Source organism: Cinclus cinclus, unplaced genomic scaffold (assembly GCF_963662255.1).
Source record: "Cinclus cinclus unplaced genomic scaffold, bCinCin1.1 SCAFFOLD_32, whole genome shotgun sequence".
Lineage (NCBI taxonomy): Eukaryota > Metazoa > Chordata > Aves > Passeriformes > Cinclidae > Cinclus > Cinclus cinclus.
In genome coordinates this window covers 3,816,892-3,834,271 of record NW_026912098.1, presented here as the reverse complement: position 1 = coordinate 3,834,271, position 17,380 = coordinate 3,816,892, and the positions used below count along the sequence as shown (strand labels likewise).

The 17,380-nt window shown below is 49.7% G+C and overlaps 1 protein-coding gene across 1 annotated transcript; it reads right to left on the bottom strand.

The window, feature by feature from the left end:
• Positions 1–3,863: 3,863 nt before the first annotated feature.
• LOC134057409 (olfactory receptor 14A16-like) lies at positions 3,864–4,811 on the bottom strand. The gene has a single exon (XM_062514397.1). The coding sequence runs from the start codon at positions 4,794–4,796 to the stop codon at positions 3,864–3,866; it is 933 nt and encodes a 310-aa protein (XP_062370381.1). The 5' UTR covers positions 4,797–4,811.
• Between the last annotated feature and the right edge of the window lie 12,569 nt (positions 4,812–17,380).

The following is a 17,380-nucleotide window of genomic DNA, read 5'->3' as shown; positions in this document are numbered from 1 at the left end:
GCCCTGCCCGAGCCCAGGGGACAAAGGCCTGGGTGCCTCTGGCCCTGCCAGCCCTGCCCAGCCCTCGGCCATCTCTCCTGCACCCTGTGCCCCCTGTGCGTTCTGCTCCTCTGCCCTGGCCGGCTGCGCTCGCCCATCTCGCTGTCCCCCCCAGCATTTCTCAGCCCAGCATTTCTGTGCCCTCCCTGGGCTCCCTGCACCCGGCGCTGCCGGCTCCTGGCACACAGAGCCGTGCCGTGGCCCGGCCTCACGCTGGGACACCTCGGCCACCGACATTCTGCCCTGGGAGGGACTTTTGTGTTCCCTCAGCTCCCGGGTGAACCTTCCCGGCTGCACTTTGGGGAGGATTTCTTCTCTTCCCTCTGCCAGGGAAAGCTCTGTCTGCTGCTGTTCACAAAGGGAGAAGGGCTGGTGGGAGGTTATGAGATGTGGTGGTCAGAGTCTGTTTGGGGTACAGGGACCATGAAATTATTGCGTTTTTAAATATTCTGTGAAAGAAAGAGGGGCAGCAACAAAACTTTTACACTTGAATTATGGAGAGAAGTCTTCATACTCTTCAGGATGCAGATTTGGAGAATAACAAATTCAGGTACTGATTTTTTAAAGGGAACATTTCTTAAGAACAAAGTGGTCCATGAAGCATGGCCACAGTTCAAGAAAGAAATATTGAAGGAGCAGGAGCACACTGTCCCTGTGTTCCAGAATGTGAGCTAGTGAGGAAAATGTCTGGCCTGGTTGGGCACGGAGCTTTTTCCAGGAACTCGGGGGAAGAAGAAGGTGCGTCACTTTTGGACAGAGGGAAAGGAAGCTCAGGTAGTGTTTAAAGATGTCTTTAGGTCATGCAGAAAGAAAAGCAGAGAGGTGAAAATTCCATTAGAGCTTAACCTGGCAACGCCAGTGAAAAATAATGAAAAATATTTTTATAACTGCATTAACAGCAAAAGCAGGGACAAGGAGAACCTTATCTCTTTATTGGCTGCAGTGGTGAATATACTAACTGAAGATGAGGAAAGGTTTGAAGTACTTAACACATTTTTTGCCTCAGTTTTCAACAATAAGACAGGTTGTTCTCAGGACCAGTGCTCTCCTGAGCTGGTGGATGGGGACAGGGAGCAGAACAGAACCCTGTAATCCAGGAGGAAGCAGCTGGGGACCTGCTGAGCCACTCAGATGCTCACAGGTGTCTCTGGGAGCAGATGGGATCCATGCTAGGGGGATGAGGCAGCTGGTGGATGAGGTCCCCAAGCTGCTGTCCATCATTTCTCATCAGTCCTGGCTCAGCAGGGAGGTCCCAGAGGACTGGAGGTGCCAATGTGACCCCATCCCCAGGAAGGGCTGGAAGGAGGATCTGGGGAACTCCAGGCCTGTCAGCCTGAGCTGGGTGCCTGGTGAGGTGATGGAACAGATCACCTTGAGTGCCACCACAGGGCACCTCCAGGATGGCTGAGGGATCAGAGGCAGCCAGCGTGGATATCAATATGTGCATTGATGATCTGGATGAGGGCATTGAGTGCACCATCAGCAAATGTGCAGATGGCACCAAGCTGGGTGTGAGTGTGGATGTGCTGGAGGGTGGGAGAGCTCTGCAGAGGGACCTGGACAGGCTGGATCCAGGGCCCAAATCCACCAAGGTGTGGTTTAACAAGAGCAAGTGCAGAGCCCTGCACCTTGACCACAAGAACCCCTGCAGTGCTCCAGGCTGGGGACAGAGTGGCTGGAGAGGGGCCAGGCAGAAAGGGACCTGGGGGCACTTGTCTGTGGAAAAGTGAAGTTCTCCAAGGGGATCTTGCCTGAGCTGCGTGCAGAGGAATCCACATCAGGCCAGGCTGGGGGTGCTCAGTGGCCAGTCAGTTGCGTTGACTGGAAGCTTCTCATGGAGCATTTCCAGGGATGGAATGTTGGGTCTGCCACAGCTGTGGTGTCCCAGAGGGGGGAATGTTGGCACTGCCCTGCTCCTAGCCAGCAGGAGTAGGACAGTGATTCTTCACCTGTACTCAGCACTGGTTGGGCAGCACCTGGAGTGCTGTGTCCAGTTCTGAGCCCCCCACTATAGGAAGGACATGGAGGGGCTGGAGCAGTAACAGAGGGGGGCAACAAGGCTGGTGAGGGCTCTGGAACACAAGTCCTGGGAGGAGCAGCTGAAGGAGCTGCTATCCTTTATCCTGGACAACAGGAGGCTCAGTGGAGACAAGGTGGAGTCAGGGAATAGACGGGACTTGATGATCTCCAAGGTCTTTTCCAGCCCTGCTCAATCTGTGATTGTCTGAAACCACCCCTGCAGCAATTGCAGGATGAGCCCTGGACCTCCTCCTCAGAAGGTGCAGCAGCCCAGGTCCCTCAGCTTCTCCTCACAGCCCCCAAAGCCCATCCTGTCAGTCCTGCAGAGCCTCTCCAGCCCCTCCTCATTGCCCACAACAGGGAGCCCCACAGCCAGACACACCAGCCCAGATGTGCCCCCCTGGCCTGGGGTGCCTCTGGAAAGAGCAGCACCAGGCACTGCAGGACCCTGCAGACAATTCCTGAAGCACTTGGAGGTTGATTCTGCTCCTTAAGGGATGTTCCTATTGAGCTAGCTCAGGAACTGAAATGGGGAGTGGGGCCAGAGAGGAAAGGGCAAACAGGGATGGACTGATTGCATGGGAGGGCACAGGGAGGGCAAGAGGAAGAAATCTGGATAAGGAAAGACTAAAGAAAGGAAATGTGAAGCAAAGGAAATGCTCAGGGCAGTCTGGGGGTGGCTGCCAGGCAGCCCTGGCTCTGAGCAGCAACGTCTGCAGTGGGACAGGAAAGTCACAGCTCATGGGAACAAACTTTCTGTCTGACTTCAGAGGCCACGACAAACCTGAGTGGTTTCCCTCTGGTCCCGCAGCCCTTGCTGGCCCCAGGGGCTGATGGCATTTGTGCTCCCTCAGGTCCCTCTGCCCACAGCAGCACCATGGCGGTGCTGACGCCTGCTCTGTGCAATGCAAACAGGGGCTCCTGAGGCAGTGCTGCCGTGTGTGTGCCTGCAAGGATGGGGCACCTGTGTGAGCTGGGGGAGAGGCCAGGGCTGCAGAGGGGGGATGTTGTTGGCAGGTGCACGAGGACGCTCTGGGACGCTGCCCTGGGGTGTCCAGCGCACTGGGGATGGATCAGCCCCTGCTCTGCTGCTCCTTGCCAGGCTCTCCCCTTGCAGGGACCTTGCAGAGCACCAGCCATGCTGTTTGGGCCCAGCCTGCCCACGGCCAGCCTGGGGCTGCTCCCGGGGCTTTTCTGTGCTCAGCGTTGGCCTGGCCAGGTGTTCTGGAGAGAGCCTGGGCAAGGAGCCTCCAGCCCCCAGGCCCTGCCCTGAGGTGTCAGCGCTGCCCCAGCAGTGCCCATGGCCTGTCCCTGCTGCAGCCCTGGCACTGCCACCCCCAGGGCTGTGCCCGGCCCCGAGAGCACTCAGGCCCTGCAGCAACACCAGGGGCAGGAGGGCAGCGGGGCAGTGGCACGGGAGCAGCACTGGCAACACCAAGTGCTGCTGCTGCTGCTGCTGGGCACAGCTGCTGTGCCAGCACTGATCTGCCCCAGCTCTGCACACAGACATTGCTGCTGCAGCTCCAGAGAAGGGAACAAAAGGGGGATCTCTGTTGAAAACTCTGCTGGGAGAGAGATCCATTAGTTCGTTTAAAACCACCAAAAGTGCATGCCCTCATTGATGTGGTCTGTGGGCCACAATGAAGGTGGAGAGAATCAAAATGAGAAATTGCAGAGAGAATGGCTTTTCTTTGTGGACTATATTGCAACTATAAAATAAACACAAAGATTGCCCAATATGAAACCCGCAAGAAGTATGAAATATGATTTTTATTGCAAGTGATTAGCAGAAAGTGCCAAGAAGCTTACTGTTTCATACGCCATCTAGTCATCAGTGTCCACACTGCAGCCTTGAGCTCCTGGTTCCTCAGGCTGTAGATGAGGGGGTTCGTGGCTGGAGGCACCACTGAGTACAGAACAGAAACCACCATGTCTAGGGTTGGGGAGGAGATGGAGGGGGGCTTCATGTGGGTAAATGTGGCAGTAATAACAAAAAGGGAGATCACAGCCAGGTGAGGGAGGCAGGTGGAAAAGGCCTTGTGCCTTCCCTGCTCAGAGGGGATCCTCAGCACAACCCTGAAGATCTGCACATAGGAGAAAACAATGAACACAAAACAGCAAAACACCAAATATAGACTAACAGCAATGAGCCCAAGTTCCCTGAGGTAGGAGTGTGAGCAGGAGAGTTTGAGGATCTGTGGGATTTCACAGAAGAACTGGCCCAGGGCATTGCCCTGGCACAGGGGCAGGGAAAATGTATTGGCTGTGTGCAGCAGAGCATTGAGAAAGGCACTGGCCCAGGCAGCTGCTGCCATGTGGGCACAAGCTCTGCTGCCCAGGAGGGTCCCGTAGTGCAGGGGTTTGCAGATGGACACGTAGCGGTCGTAGCACATGATGGTCAGGAGGGAAAATTCTGTTCCAAGAAAGAAGAAAACCAGAAACAGCTGAGCAGCACATGCAGAGTAGGAGATGTTGTTGGTGTGCCAGAGGGAATTGTGCATGGCTTTGGGGACAGTGGTGCAGATGGAGCCCAGGTCAGTGAGGGCCAGGTTGAGCAGGAAGAAGAACATGGGGGTGTGCAGGTGGTGGCCGCAGGCTACGGCGCTGATGATGAGGCCGTTGGCCAGGAGGGCAGCCAGGGAGATGCCCAGGAAGAGGCAGAAGTGCAGGAGCTGCAGCTGCCGCGTGTCTGCCAATGCCAGCAGGAGGAAGTGCCTGATGGAGCTGCTGTTGGACATTTGCTGTGTCTTGGCATGGGGATCTGTAAGAACAGTAATCATGGAATAGTTTGATTTGGAGATGACTTGAAATATCCCAGCCCAGCTTGGTGTCACTTTCCCCCCACTGCCTGCCCAGGGCTCTGCTGCCTGGACCTCTCCCTGCCAGCTGCTGCTTCCCTGTGCCCAGGGCTGGGCCCTGCCAGTGCTGCCAGAGCCCAGCCCAGCCCTGGGGGCTCAGCTCTGCCCTGCAGACCCCTCCCAGCACAGGCCACTGCCAGGGCCAGCTCTGCCTCTGCAGGCTCTGATGGCAAAGTCAGAGCAGCCCTGAGGAAGCCAGAAAAGCAACAGTGATGGTGCCTGTAAGGGGCCCTCTGCTGATTTCTTTCTTTGCCTGGTTTATTCAGATCTGAGAGAAATTGTTTTTATGGTTCTCAACCTGAATAGAGATATGAATATCAATGTGCAATTTTCCATCTAGGCAACCGTGAGCAGTAGATTATAAAATCAGGATTTTCCCTTTTATGCAGACCCTGACTTGCTGTGCTCCCTTTATAATCTATTTGGAAATGTTGTGTATATAAATGTCACGCTGGGATCAGTCCTGATCAATACACCATCCTCACCACACAAGGAGAACACTTCCAAGTCTCACCAGCTGTCTCCCTCCACCCAGACCTTGTCCCCCAGTGCTGGCAGCAGCTCCCAGGGCTGGCTGAGAGCTGTCCCTGGCAGGCAGCAGAGTCCCTGCCCAGCACAGCACCCTGGGCTGCAGGACCCTGCTCTGCAGGACAGCCCTGGGCACCCCTGGCTGCTCTACGGGAGAGAGAATCAGAGAATGTACTCACAGAGTCTGCAGGCATTGGGATGTTCCAGCTTTAGGAGATCACTGCAGGAGCTGCAGCTGCATTGTCCTGCAGCCAGAGGCTTCCTGTGTCCAGGGCTGGGAGTGATTCTGCCCCAGGCACTTGTGAGCATCTTCCCAAGCCCTGACTGATTGAAGCTCTCTGTGCCTCTGTGCTGTGCCCAGGGTGGCTGCAGTCAGTGCCCCAGCCCTGCTGTGCTGAGAGAAGAGCTGCTCATCAAGAGAAATGGGTTTTTAAAGCTCTTCCTGGTTGCCAGGACTGTCCTCTATGCCAGGATCCCAGTCCAGCTCAGCAGCACAGACAGAGCCCAAGGACTTTAATGAACCTCTCTGGGATTTGGTGCTGTTTACATCAGACTCAATCCCTCAGAGTGTGTGTTCAAAAAACTTGTCAACAACTGAAAGTCAGATTGAAACTTCAAAATATCTTAAACTTTTAATAGGTCCCACTGAGGGAAAGGACTGAGAAAGTGTGCCCAGGTTCCATTCAGAGCAGAATAATGAAGGCACTGATGACAGGTGGGGACAAACAAGGGAAAGGTGTCTGTGATGCTGAGCAAACCTGGATGTGTCTCAGCAATGCCAAGGTCCGAGCCCCAGCCCCTGGCAAGGCAGATCCTGTCCCTCCCTCCTTGCTCAGGGCTCTTCCCGGGGCACTGGGCTCTGGGGATGTGCAATGCCAAGGGCAGCACCATGGGGCGGCCCCTGCCAGGCTGCTGAGCAGGGACAAGGAGGCAATGAGGCCCCAGCACAGCAAGGCTCACTTGTCCCCTGCTGGCCAAGGGCCCAGGGCCAGCAGCCATGGCCAAAGTGCTGCAGCACTTGGCTCTGGCAGGGCCTTTCAGCTGCTGCCCATCCCTGTGCCCTCTGCAGCCCAGGCTGTCCTACGGTGTCCATGCCCTGCCCCTCTGTCCCTGCAGGCTGTCCTCATCCCCCGGCTGCCCCACCTGGCTGGCCCCTTCCTTTGCTGACAGCTCTGCGTCCTGCCTGCCTCTGCCTGCCCACACAAAGCCTTGGGCTACTCCAGACTCCTTCTGGAGGATGTGTCGCACCAATGACCTGCACTGGGAGAGAAATTTCTTGAAGCTTTTGTCCAGTCTGAACCATCCCAGCTGCTCTTGGCATTAATTCTTTCTTTCTCAGCCTGTTTTCAACTCTTTCAAAAGGGTCCTCCATCTATGAAACCTCCCTTGAATCACTCCCTGGGCTCTCTTCTTCTGTCCCCAGTCTCCACTCCACTGAACACAGAGCTGTTTTGTCCTTATACAGAGGTCATGTTCTTGCTACCTCCAAACCCAAACTTCTGAGATTCACAGAATTCACAGAATTTAGTGATTTCACAGATTGACTAGTTTGGAAGAGACCTTCAAGAGCATCAAGTCCAACCCAAGCCCTAACACCTCAACTTGACCCTGGCCCAAATTGCCACATCCAGTCTTGGTTTTAACACATCCATGGATGGTGACTCCACCACCTCACTGGGTAGATCATTCCAGTACTTTTATCACTCTTTCCATGAAAAACTTTTTTCTTAATATCCAACCCAATTGTTCCCTTTAAACAATTTGACACTGTGTCCTCTCATTCTGTTTAGTGCTGCCTACTGATCTCTGGACCCTCTCCAAGGTGTTGGCAAATGAAAACATTCTGCTCAAAGTCTGAGGTAATCACCAGAAAACAAGCCAGCCAGACCTGTCTGTCCTGGCTACTTTTGTCTGGACCCAGTTCTTGGACAGATGCAATTTTGGAGGTGGAATCCCAGATTTGGGCATTGGCAGCTTGGTAAGGAGGGCAGTTCTTTCCCACTGGAAGGAAAGCACTGAGTCCCAGTGTGTGGTGGTAGATGAGAGGCAGCCCTCAGGAGGCCAAGGCTAGCCTGAGCTGTCTGTCCTGGCAGATTTTGGCTGGGAGCAACCCTTGTATATGGAGAACTTTTTACAATGAGGTCCAATTCCAGCCTTGCGCACCTGCAAAGGTAGATGGCTCTTTTGCTTAGAAAGGAAAGCCCAGAGCCCCAGTGTTCCAGGGACTGATGAGAGGCAGCTCTCAACATGCCAGGATCAGCCAGACCTGCCAGGTGGCCCCCAGGAGGCCAAGGCCAGCCAGAGATCTTCCATGTCCCCTTGGTTCCATGTGTCACAATTGTCTCCATGATTCCATGGGGCCTTGCCATGCCACAATGTTCTCCATGGATCCACGGTGCCCTGCAGGATCACAGTGCCCCTTTGGCTGCACGAGGCCCTGTAATGCAACAATGGCCTCTTGGTTCCACACAGCCCTGCTGCTTCACACTGGCCCCTTGGCACCATGCAGCCCAGCAGTGCCACAGTGATGAACTTGGTGCAATGAGGTCCCAAAGGTGTCACCACCATCTCCATAGGAAGGAAACAGCTGACCCCCCATGTTGCAGAGGCAGATGTGGGGCAGTCACCAGAGGCCAAGGACAGCCAGACCTTTTGCTATTTGCAGATTCTGTCTGGGAGTAATCCCCAGATATACAGAATTTTATAGGTGGAATACCAATTTCAGACATGGAAATCTGGAGGACAAGGACAGTTCTTTTCTGTAGGAAGGAAAGCACAGAACACCAGTGTTTCAGGAGCAGATGAAAGGCGGCCAGCAGAGACCAAGGGCAGCCAGAGTTCTCTGTTCTGGCAGCTTTCACTTGGGAGCAATCCTTGAATGTACGGAGTTTTGGAGCTGGAATCCCAATTTTGGCCATGGGCGTGTGGTCGAGATGGATGTTTTCTTCCATAGGAAAGAAAAGTGGGAAGCCCAAGTGCTTTGGAAGAAGATGAGAGGTGGCCACTCTTAGGCCAAGCCAGCCAGACCTGTCTCTCCTGGCACCTTTCATCTGGGGGAAATCCTTGGCCACACGGATTTTTGGAGATTGAATCTCAATTTTGGTTGTGCCTGAATGGAAGAAGTGTTCCTTTCATTAGGAAAGAAAAAATGGAGCCCCAGTGTTTCAAAAGGCAGATGAGAGCCAGCCCTCAGGAAGCCAAGGCCAGCCAGACTTGTCAGTCATGGCAGCTTTTGTCTGGGAGCTGTTCTTGGAGATAGGGAATTCTGGAGGTGGATTCCCAAATTTTGGCCATGTGCATCTGGAGGTGAAAGTTGCTTTTTTCCTGTGGGAAAGGAAGACACATGTAGCTACAAGGTCTTTTAGAGCTAAAGAGTCCAATAGAGAATTAACACCTGTATCATTGATGCTTTTAACCCAATAACTAAATTCCCATGTCCCTTAGGGTGACACTGCCTGACCAACCAGAAACTGCTACCTGAAACCCATGAAGAAGGAGGAAGAAGAAGGAAGATGAAAACTGAAAGAGACAACACCAAAGATCCTCCATTTTGTCTCATACCTATTGCTGTATTTTAAAACCCTCCAATTTAAAACCCATCACCATGGGAAAGCACACACTTCTATTTCACTACACACTCGTCATTTGAACTTCATCACTCCTATCTAGAAGCCGTCTCCAAGGAAGGCCTCAGGTCAAAAGCAGTGCTCTCCAGTGGGTCAGTGCCTGCCAGCACAGAAACCTCAAAAACCCCAGGTTTCTGGGATCCAACAGTGCCTCTCTTTTTATTCTCTACAAACCAGGACTACACCATTCACCTAACACATGTTCATTTCCTAACCCTGCTTGTCCCAGCTCTGTATTAAAATTAGCTCCACACCTCTGTGGGACTGAGCACTGCTCCTTGTTGGTCACTCTGGTGGTTTTCTGGGGGTCCTTGGGATGAAGTAAACAGTCTTCCTCTCCGTTGAACTTTTCGCCTTGTCTGCTTGTGCATGCTCTTTTTAGTCCTTTGGTCATCTTCTGGACTTTGATACCAGTTTTCCTGCTTCAGGGCTCTGAAAAACCCCTTTATGCTGTGGTCCTTGCATCCTGTTTGTGCATTCTAGCTCTTTATCTCATCTTGTAACTTTGCTCTCCTCCTCTTCTTGTAAGCACAGTAAATATTTAGGAATTCCATATGGTTTTATCAGCCCCCTTTTACTCAAAGCATTTCTTGATGCTCGATTCTTAAATCTAAATTTCTCTGTCTCAGTCCCCTCTTTTCTAGAAAATTAGTAAATTCCTTTAGTTAATCATATCGATACCTTTTCCATTTTCCAGTTTACCTCCACAGCTCGCTCTTCTCGGCGTGTATCCCTCATTGCATCTCCATGTATTGCCCCTAAGGAAGTCAGTGCTGCTCTCCACTTTAACATCCTCCAATTCCAAACAAATATTGCAATAGACAGCACCAGACTCACATCTGCTAATGTCAGTATGACAATGAGAGGGTGGTGAAGTGTGTTCAAAATCCCAGCTGTAGTTGGTGACCATCCAAAGAGTGCATTCCACTGTGATGATTTGTGTCCTGGTTCACTCTTTGTAACACTTTGCTTATCTCTTTTATATCATTCTAGACTGTAACTAGAATCCTTTGCCCATTTCCTGAATCTCTTCCAGGATTTTTGTCGAGTTCTGGCATTTCATGACTAATGAAATGAACCTTACTAATGCAATGTTCATTCCAATGGGTCTAGGTGATAATTTATGATATATTGTCTAGTTAGATCTCATCAGCTGGTGGGATGTGACTGGTGCCAAGTATCAAAAGGCATACCTGACATTCCTGATAAAATTTCAAATATAAATATTAGAATGGTTCTTAGTAGGTAAGATTCCATTGTTATCATCAATTTCTACAGAAGCACAAGCGGTTTTTAAACATGCACAGCCTAGACCAATATATACAAGTACAGTCTTTTGACTAGATTTCTGCAAGTTAAATTACTGAATGTTCTCAACTGCAATGTACTCATTTTGCTTGAGTAAGTTTAAGTTTCAGTTCATTGTCACCTGGTATGACTTTCCAAGGGGCTTCTGTAGCCTTTTTCACTAGGGAATGGTGAATCCAGGCACTCTGTTCCTTGATCTTTACTGCAGGGAAGGCAGTAAGGAGCACCTGGAATGGACCCTCCCACTGTGGCTCCAGAGTTTTCTCTGTAAGAGAATTAACATACACATCATCTCCAGGCTGTGTGTCCTGCACTGCTCTGTCTGTCCCTCTGCTCTGAGTTCCAGCCACATGTTTCTCAATTTCTCTGAGTTTCTCACTTAAGGCTACCATACAGGCAATCAGCTTTTCTTCCCCCACTTCAGTGGACAATCCCTTTTGCACTCCATATGGTCTCCCATAAAGCATTTCAAAGGAACTTAGTTTTTCTTTGGCTCCTGGCTTGGTTGAGATCCCCATCAATGCCAGTGGGAGAGATTGAGGCCAGGGTAAATTAGCTTCTTGTCCCAGCCTCACAATTTGCTGCTTAATTTAATGATTCATTTTCTCTACTTGGCCACTTGACTGGGGACCATATGGGGTATGGATCTCCCAGTCTATGCCCAGGTGACGACTGATTAGGTGCACTATTTTTGAAATCAAATGTGGCCCTCTATCTGAAGATACCGTGGCTGGAACTCCAAAGTGTGCTATTATCTCTTGTAACAATACCCTGGTTACCTCCCAGGCTAAGGCAGTTCTGGTGGGTAAAGCCTCTGGGCACCCTGAAAAGGAATCCGTGAACACCAGCAAATATCCCTACCCCCCTTTTCTGTGGAGTTCTGGAAAGTCAATTTGCCACTGTTGTCCAGGCCCATGGCTGTGGACACCCTGAGAGGCATTCCCACTTAGGGAGACATCAAAAGCTTTTCTAACAGCAAATTCCAATGTACCCCTGTTCTGTTCCCTTGTTCTCCCCGTGTCCCTTCCCTGTCCCTCAGTCTTTCAGTCACTCCCACCCTGTTTCCCCGTTGGCTCCCATGCCCTAACCCCACCTTTGTGCCCCCCTCCCCATGTCCCCTGCTAATTGGTCTCTGATGCTCCCCCCACCCCAAATACCCATGGACTTGAACCTGGACCCTCACCACAAGCTTTGCCTCTGCCTTTTCCTCTGACCCTGGACTATCCACGTGTGTGGCTGAAATAAACATCTCTGTGGAACCCATACAAAGGCCCTTCCTGCTTTTTTACCTGCAGACATCTTAACAGCTCTCCAGGACACTCCAACACATGGCCTTTTCCAATTTGGCCAAGTTTTGGTTTGGGGGTATTCCTGGGTTTGGTCTGGAGGCAAATGCCACACTGCCAGGTTACCTGAATGACCGTAGAGTACAAATTTCTGGGAGTACTTTTTTCAATTAGATAGTTATACAGGGCATCTACTCCCCAGTGAGTTTTCTGGTGTTCCTCCCTTAATAATGACCAGAACAGATGAGAAGGGATGACCATCGTCCCTTCTGCAGAAACAGTGCATCCCTCTTGGTTACATGTTCCTCCTTGATCCCTAATTAGTTTTCTATGCTTTCTGATAGATACTGGCTTACCTTCAAGGGAGACCTGTCCATCTGGAATTAAAGCTCCCTCAATGCTCATCTCACTTTTGCTGCTTCTTTGGCCTCTCTGTCCAGCAGCTCGTTTCCTTCCTCCAATTCTGAGCTCACCTTCTGGTGTGCCTTAATGTGCATCATTGCTACCTGCTCAGGTAGCTGAACTGCTTCCAGTAGCAGAAAGAATTTCCTGCATATGTTAGATATTTTTCCCTCGTGAATTCAACAGTCCCTTTCTTTCCAGATGGTTCCATGTGCATGTACAACTACAAATGCATACTGTTTGTCTGTATAAATGTTTATTTTACTTCCATTCATTATCTCTTGGGCTTGGGTTAGAGTGATTATCTCACCTTTGTGCAGAGGTACCTATTTGTAAAGGTCCTGATTCTATTACCTCTTTGCAGGTGGTAACTGCATACCCAGCATGTCACTGTCCACTGATGACGCAGCTGCTCCCATCAGTGAACCAGGTTTCTGCATCATCCCAAGGGGTGTCCTTCAGATCTGGGCAGCTGGAGGAGGAGGCTTCGATAGTCTCCAGGCAGTCGTGGTGTACTGGCTCCCCTTGATTTCCACTAAGGAAAGAAGCTGGGTTGGTAATGTTAGTCACAATTATCTCTGCATCATCTTGTTCTACCATGGTGACTTGGTGTTTCAGGAACCTTTGTGGGGAGAGCCAGTGCCTGCCCTTTACTTCCAGCACTGCACACACTGTGTGAGACACCAATGCAGTCATTTTCTGGCACAAGGTGACTTTGCATGCCTCTTGAATATTCAGCACCACTGCTGCAATTGCTCTGAGCCATCCTGGCCATCCCTTGGCTGCTGTGTGTAGTTCCTTGGAGAAGTGAGCAGCTGCTCTCCAGTACAGACCCAGGTCCTGGACCAGTATCCCCAGGGCAATTCCCTGCTTCTCATGGAGAAACAAAAACAATGGTTCACTCACATCTGGGAATCCGAGAGCTGGAGCTGACATGAGAGCATTCTTCAGCTGGTGAAAGGCCAGGGTGGCCTCTTTTGTGCACTGGAGTTCTCTGTCCCCATTTGTAATGAGCGCATACAGAGCTTTCACAAGTACGCCGTAGTCATAAATCCATAATCAGCACCACCCTGTCATTCCGAACAATGTCCACACTTCCTTTACTGTCTGAGGTTTCAGGGTTTGGCAGATTGCTCCCTTGTGATCTTGCCCTAGAGTCCATTGTCCCACACTAATTTCATAACCCAGGTAAATTACCTTTTGCTTCCCTACCTGGGCCTTTTTCTTTGATACCCTGTATCCCTCAACTCCTAGAAAGTTTAGGACGCTCACCATCCAAGGAATACAAGCCTCTTTCATCCTTGTGGCTATGAGGAGTTCGTCCATTTACTGCAGTGGTTTTCCTTTTACTGGGGGAGCCTCCCAGGATTCCAGATCTTTGGCAATTTTTTTCTCCAAACAATGGAGGAGAATTTTTAAATCCCTGAGTCAACACCATCCATGTTATCTGGGATTTGCACTCGCTTTTAGGGTTTTCCCATTCTAATACAAAGATTTCTGTCTGTGCTCATGGAGAGGGAGGCAAAGGAAGGCATCTTTAAAGTCTAAAATGGTAAAACAAAATCAGCTCTGGTGTTAAGCACATTAGGAAAGCCTGTGGGTTTGCTACCACAGGATAGAGATCTGCAGATATTTTGTTCACAGCTCTTAGATGCTGTACTGTCTGATATGGCCCATCAGGTTTTCGGACTGGTAAGATGGGAGTGTTGAACTCAGAGAGACGTTCTTTTGTAACAACCTTAATTGCAAAAAGTTTTCAACTATCGGGGTAATTCCTTTCCTGTCCTCTCTTTTCAAGGGGTACTCCTTAATTCTTGCTGGTTGTTTTCCTTCCTTAAGTTAAATTCCTATAGGAGTTGCATTTTTCACCCTCCCTGTTACCTTAGAAGCCCACACATCAGGGAACACTTGATTTATCATTTCTTCACTAATTTCTCCCTCCATTTGAATGGCTACTAAGATTAAACTTATTGCCTCTATGTACTGTTCATCATTTACCTCCAAAACAATCTCCTAATTTTTAAATTTAATGGTCACGTGTAATTGTTCTAACAAGTCTCTCCCCAGAAGATGTCCCAGGGAATTGGGCAGATATAGAAATTTATGAATGCCCCATTGCTTTCCTAGCCTATACTTTAATGATTTGCCAAAATATGCTTTTTCAGGTTGGCCAGTTGGTCCTATTACTGTAACATAATCCTTTCCCCACAGGTTCCAGAGTTTTATTCAGACCCTAATACGCTGCCTCCGTGTCAACCAGAAATTCCACCTCTTTCCCCTTTCCCCCCAGCTTCAATTTTATAACCAGTGGATCTCCTGGGTTTAGATCTACCACTCCTCCTCAGTCTTCTTTCACATGTGCAATCACTTTTCCCTTTTCCTGGTTCTCCCTTTTCCTGAAAGCCACCCCAACTTCATTCTGGACATTGATTTTTCCAGTGACCATATTTCTTGCAGATCACACACTGGTCCCAGCCCAGCCAGGACAGGCCTTGTCTAGGTGGTCCCTGTCTGCCTCTTCCTCTCTCCCTCTCACTTAGAGCAGCTACAAACTTGCTCATTGCTTCTTTATATCCTTCTGCCCACTTTCTAAAGACTCTCCACACCTCATGCACAGAGTCTCTAAGTTCCTCCCATCTCCTCCCCCAAAGCTTTTCAAGTTTATGTCTTATGTCACCCGTAGACTGCGCCAGGAATAAATTGACCAGCTGCTGTATCCCTGTGTCAGACCCAGGGTCCAGTGATGTGTGGTGGCACATTCCATCCCTTAATCGATCGAGGAATTTGGATGGTGACTCAGAGGCCCTCTCCTTAATTTCATAGAACTCTGACCAATTTATAGGTTTGGGAATGCCATTTCCATACCCTTTGGGATCCATTCCTGATAGCTTTCCAACTTTCTCAATTCTGCTGATTGGTTTGGGTCCCACTGTGGATTTTGGAGGGAGAAATAATCTTTCATATCTAATTGTTGTGTTTTATAATAATCTTCTGCCAAATCCCCTGCCATTTTTATAAATTATTGACTTTCAGTCTTGGTCAGTGCATCCAATAATAAGTGCATATCACTCCAGTATGCATTGTGTTCTTTTATTATATATCACAGACATTTAGACGTCTTAGCTGGATGGCTGCAGTAAGTTTTAGCAACCTTTTCTCATGCCTTCAGGTCGATGGTGGAGAAGGGAACTTTAAGCAATACCGTTCCTCCCTCTGGTCCCACTGCCTCTCACAGAGGTACCTGTCATATGTGTGTCTGTTGTCTACTCTGGTGAGCGATTCGAGGGGATGAATGGGCTGGGGCTGATGGTACTTCTGAATCTGCATCCTCATCCTCATCCCTTTCCTGTCTTATGAGGGGAGTCATGAGAAAATCATCAGCCAGATCTTGTTCCTGGGCCACAGTCTGGAAAACCTCATCCAATTTTGTACATCTTTGCCCTGGACTGCAGGCTGAACAACACTGCTTTCCTCTCTTAGTCTTATTCTCCTTCTCTAGGACCAATACCAGAGGCTCAGATGGAGCCCTGAGCCCACACATCCCTCTGCCATTTGGGGTGACTTTGAAGGGACAAAAAATATCAGCACATGACACCTCTGTCCACTTCCCTTCCCTCCTAAGAAATAGCATGAGCTGTAATAGTGTGTTATAGTCCAAAGTTCCACTGGGTGGCCACTTCTCTCCATCATCTAATTTTTATCAAGGACACCAGTCCTTGCAGAATCTAATAAGGTCTCTCTTGTTTTCTGAGCCCCAATGTCCAGCAATGTCTTTCTAGTGTGCAATAATACACCCTGTGCAATAAGTCCACCCAGTGGACTGGCTTTAAGAATGTCTTTATTTTGTCCAGTTCCCATTATCTCCTCCTTCTTGTCCTGTCCAGTTTCCACCTAAATCTCTCTTCAGAATTTCTCACAGATGTTTCTCAATCTTCGTCCCATACCCATGCCCAAGTTGCAGGTATTAAATGTGATCTTCCAAAAATCAACATGAGAATCTTAGGTTCAAAACTAGCTCAGTTACGATGCCTTGATTTACACTGAGGGCATAGAGCTTGCTGTTTATCAGAGGAACAATACCAACATTTTTCCCAAGTCCTACACTGTAACAGTAACCACGCACTGTGCCAACCTCTAGAAGCCCAAAAGCTGCTTAACACCTGCCAGAACAATCTATTGCACTTCTTCTCTCTTCAATGTCCAGTTCCTAATGCAGACTGTTCCCAATACAAAGGTACCACTCTTCCTGCTCAAGTTCTACATATTCCTTACAGATAAACTTGATTGTTTCCCCTTTCTATCCAATAATTCACGGGATTTATGAACTCCCACGGATCCAGCCCAAACCACTGAGGGAGAGGGATTCCTTCTGTTTGTCTAGGTCTAGCCATGGTTAAAACAGACACCAGCCACTCCACATCCAAGCACAACGCTCCTCCATCCACACTTGCACTCACCCCACACTGACCCCGGTCTCTTCCCTTTCCTTTGGCCGCCTCAGTCACCTGAGGTTGAAAACGCGGATAGAGCTGCATGCTCGCTCTGTACCAGAGGTACATCTCACCCACTCATTCACTCACTGACACACTCAACAACTCAACGTGTCCAGACTGAGCAGTCACACAAAATAGCAGCAAAAATCAAGGGTTCACTCGACTCACCCCAGAGTCACTAGTGGGCTGCTCTATCAGCTCAGTGAGACCCCTCTGTTGGCCGCGCTATCAGCTGGGGATAAACTCCTCTCCCTCTGTCTCTGGTCCCATTGTTTGGCTGCTAGAAACCCACCGTGACAGTGTTGTACTTCAGATGTCTCTGTACAACTTACCAGCAGCCCTGTTATTGATATTTAATACATGTCATTTTATCTGCAATGCCAGCAGATCATTGTCTGTCCCCACAGTGAGCGAGACAAGGTTCAGGTTCCCTCCAGGGAAGATCCTGGGATGCACCAGAGAATCTGTTCCTTCACTGGTCCTGGAGCCAGACACAGATCTCCTGGCTGGCTCGCCAATATGAAGCATGGAGAAACTCTCTATAACCCACAAAAAATAAGTTATAAGAGCAGGCATGTATTTATTCAGTGCTGAGGTGCATGGTGGATAGCTCCTCCAAAAACACTCACACCTTCAGTGACCTGTACCTCTCTTTTTATTCTCCTGAAACTGTGATTGCACAATACACCTAATACATATTCGTTTCCTAACCCCACTTGTCCCTGCTTAGTATTAAAATTAGCTCCATGTCTCTTTGTGACTGCACACTGCTCGTTGCTGGTTGTTCTGGTGGTTGTCTGAGGGTCTTTGGGATGAAGTAA

Excerpts from the sequence above, each read along its gene's own strand:
- LOC134057409 (XM_062514397.1), bottom strand. The coding sequence starts at position 4,796 with ATGTCCAACAGCAGCTCCATCAGGCACTTCCTCCTGCTGGCATTGGCA.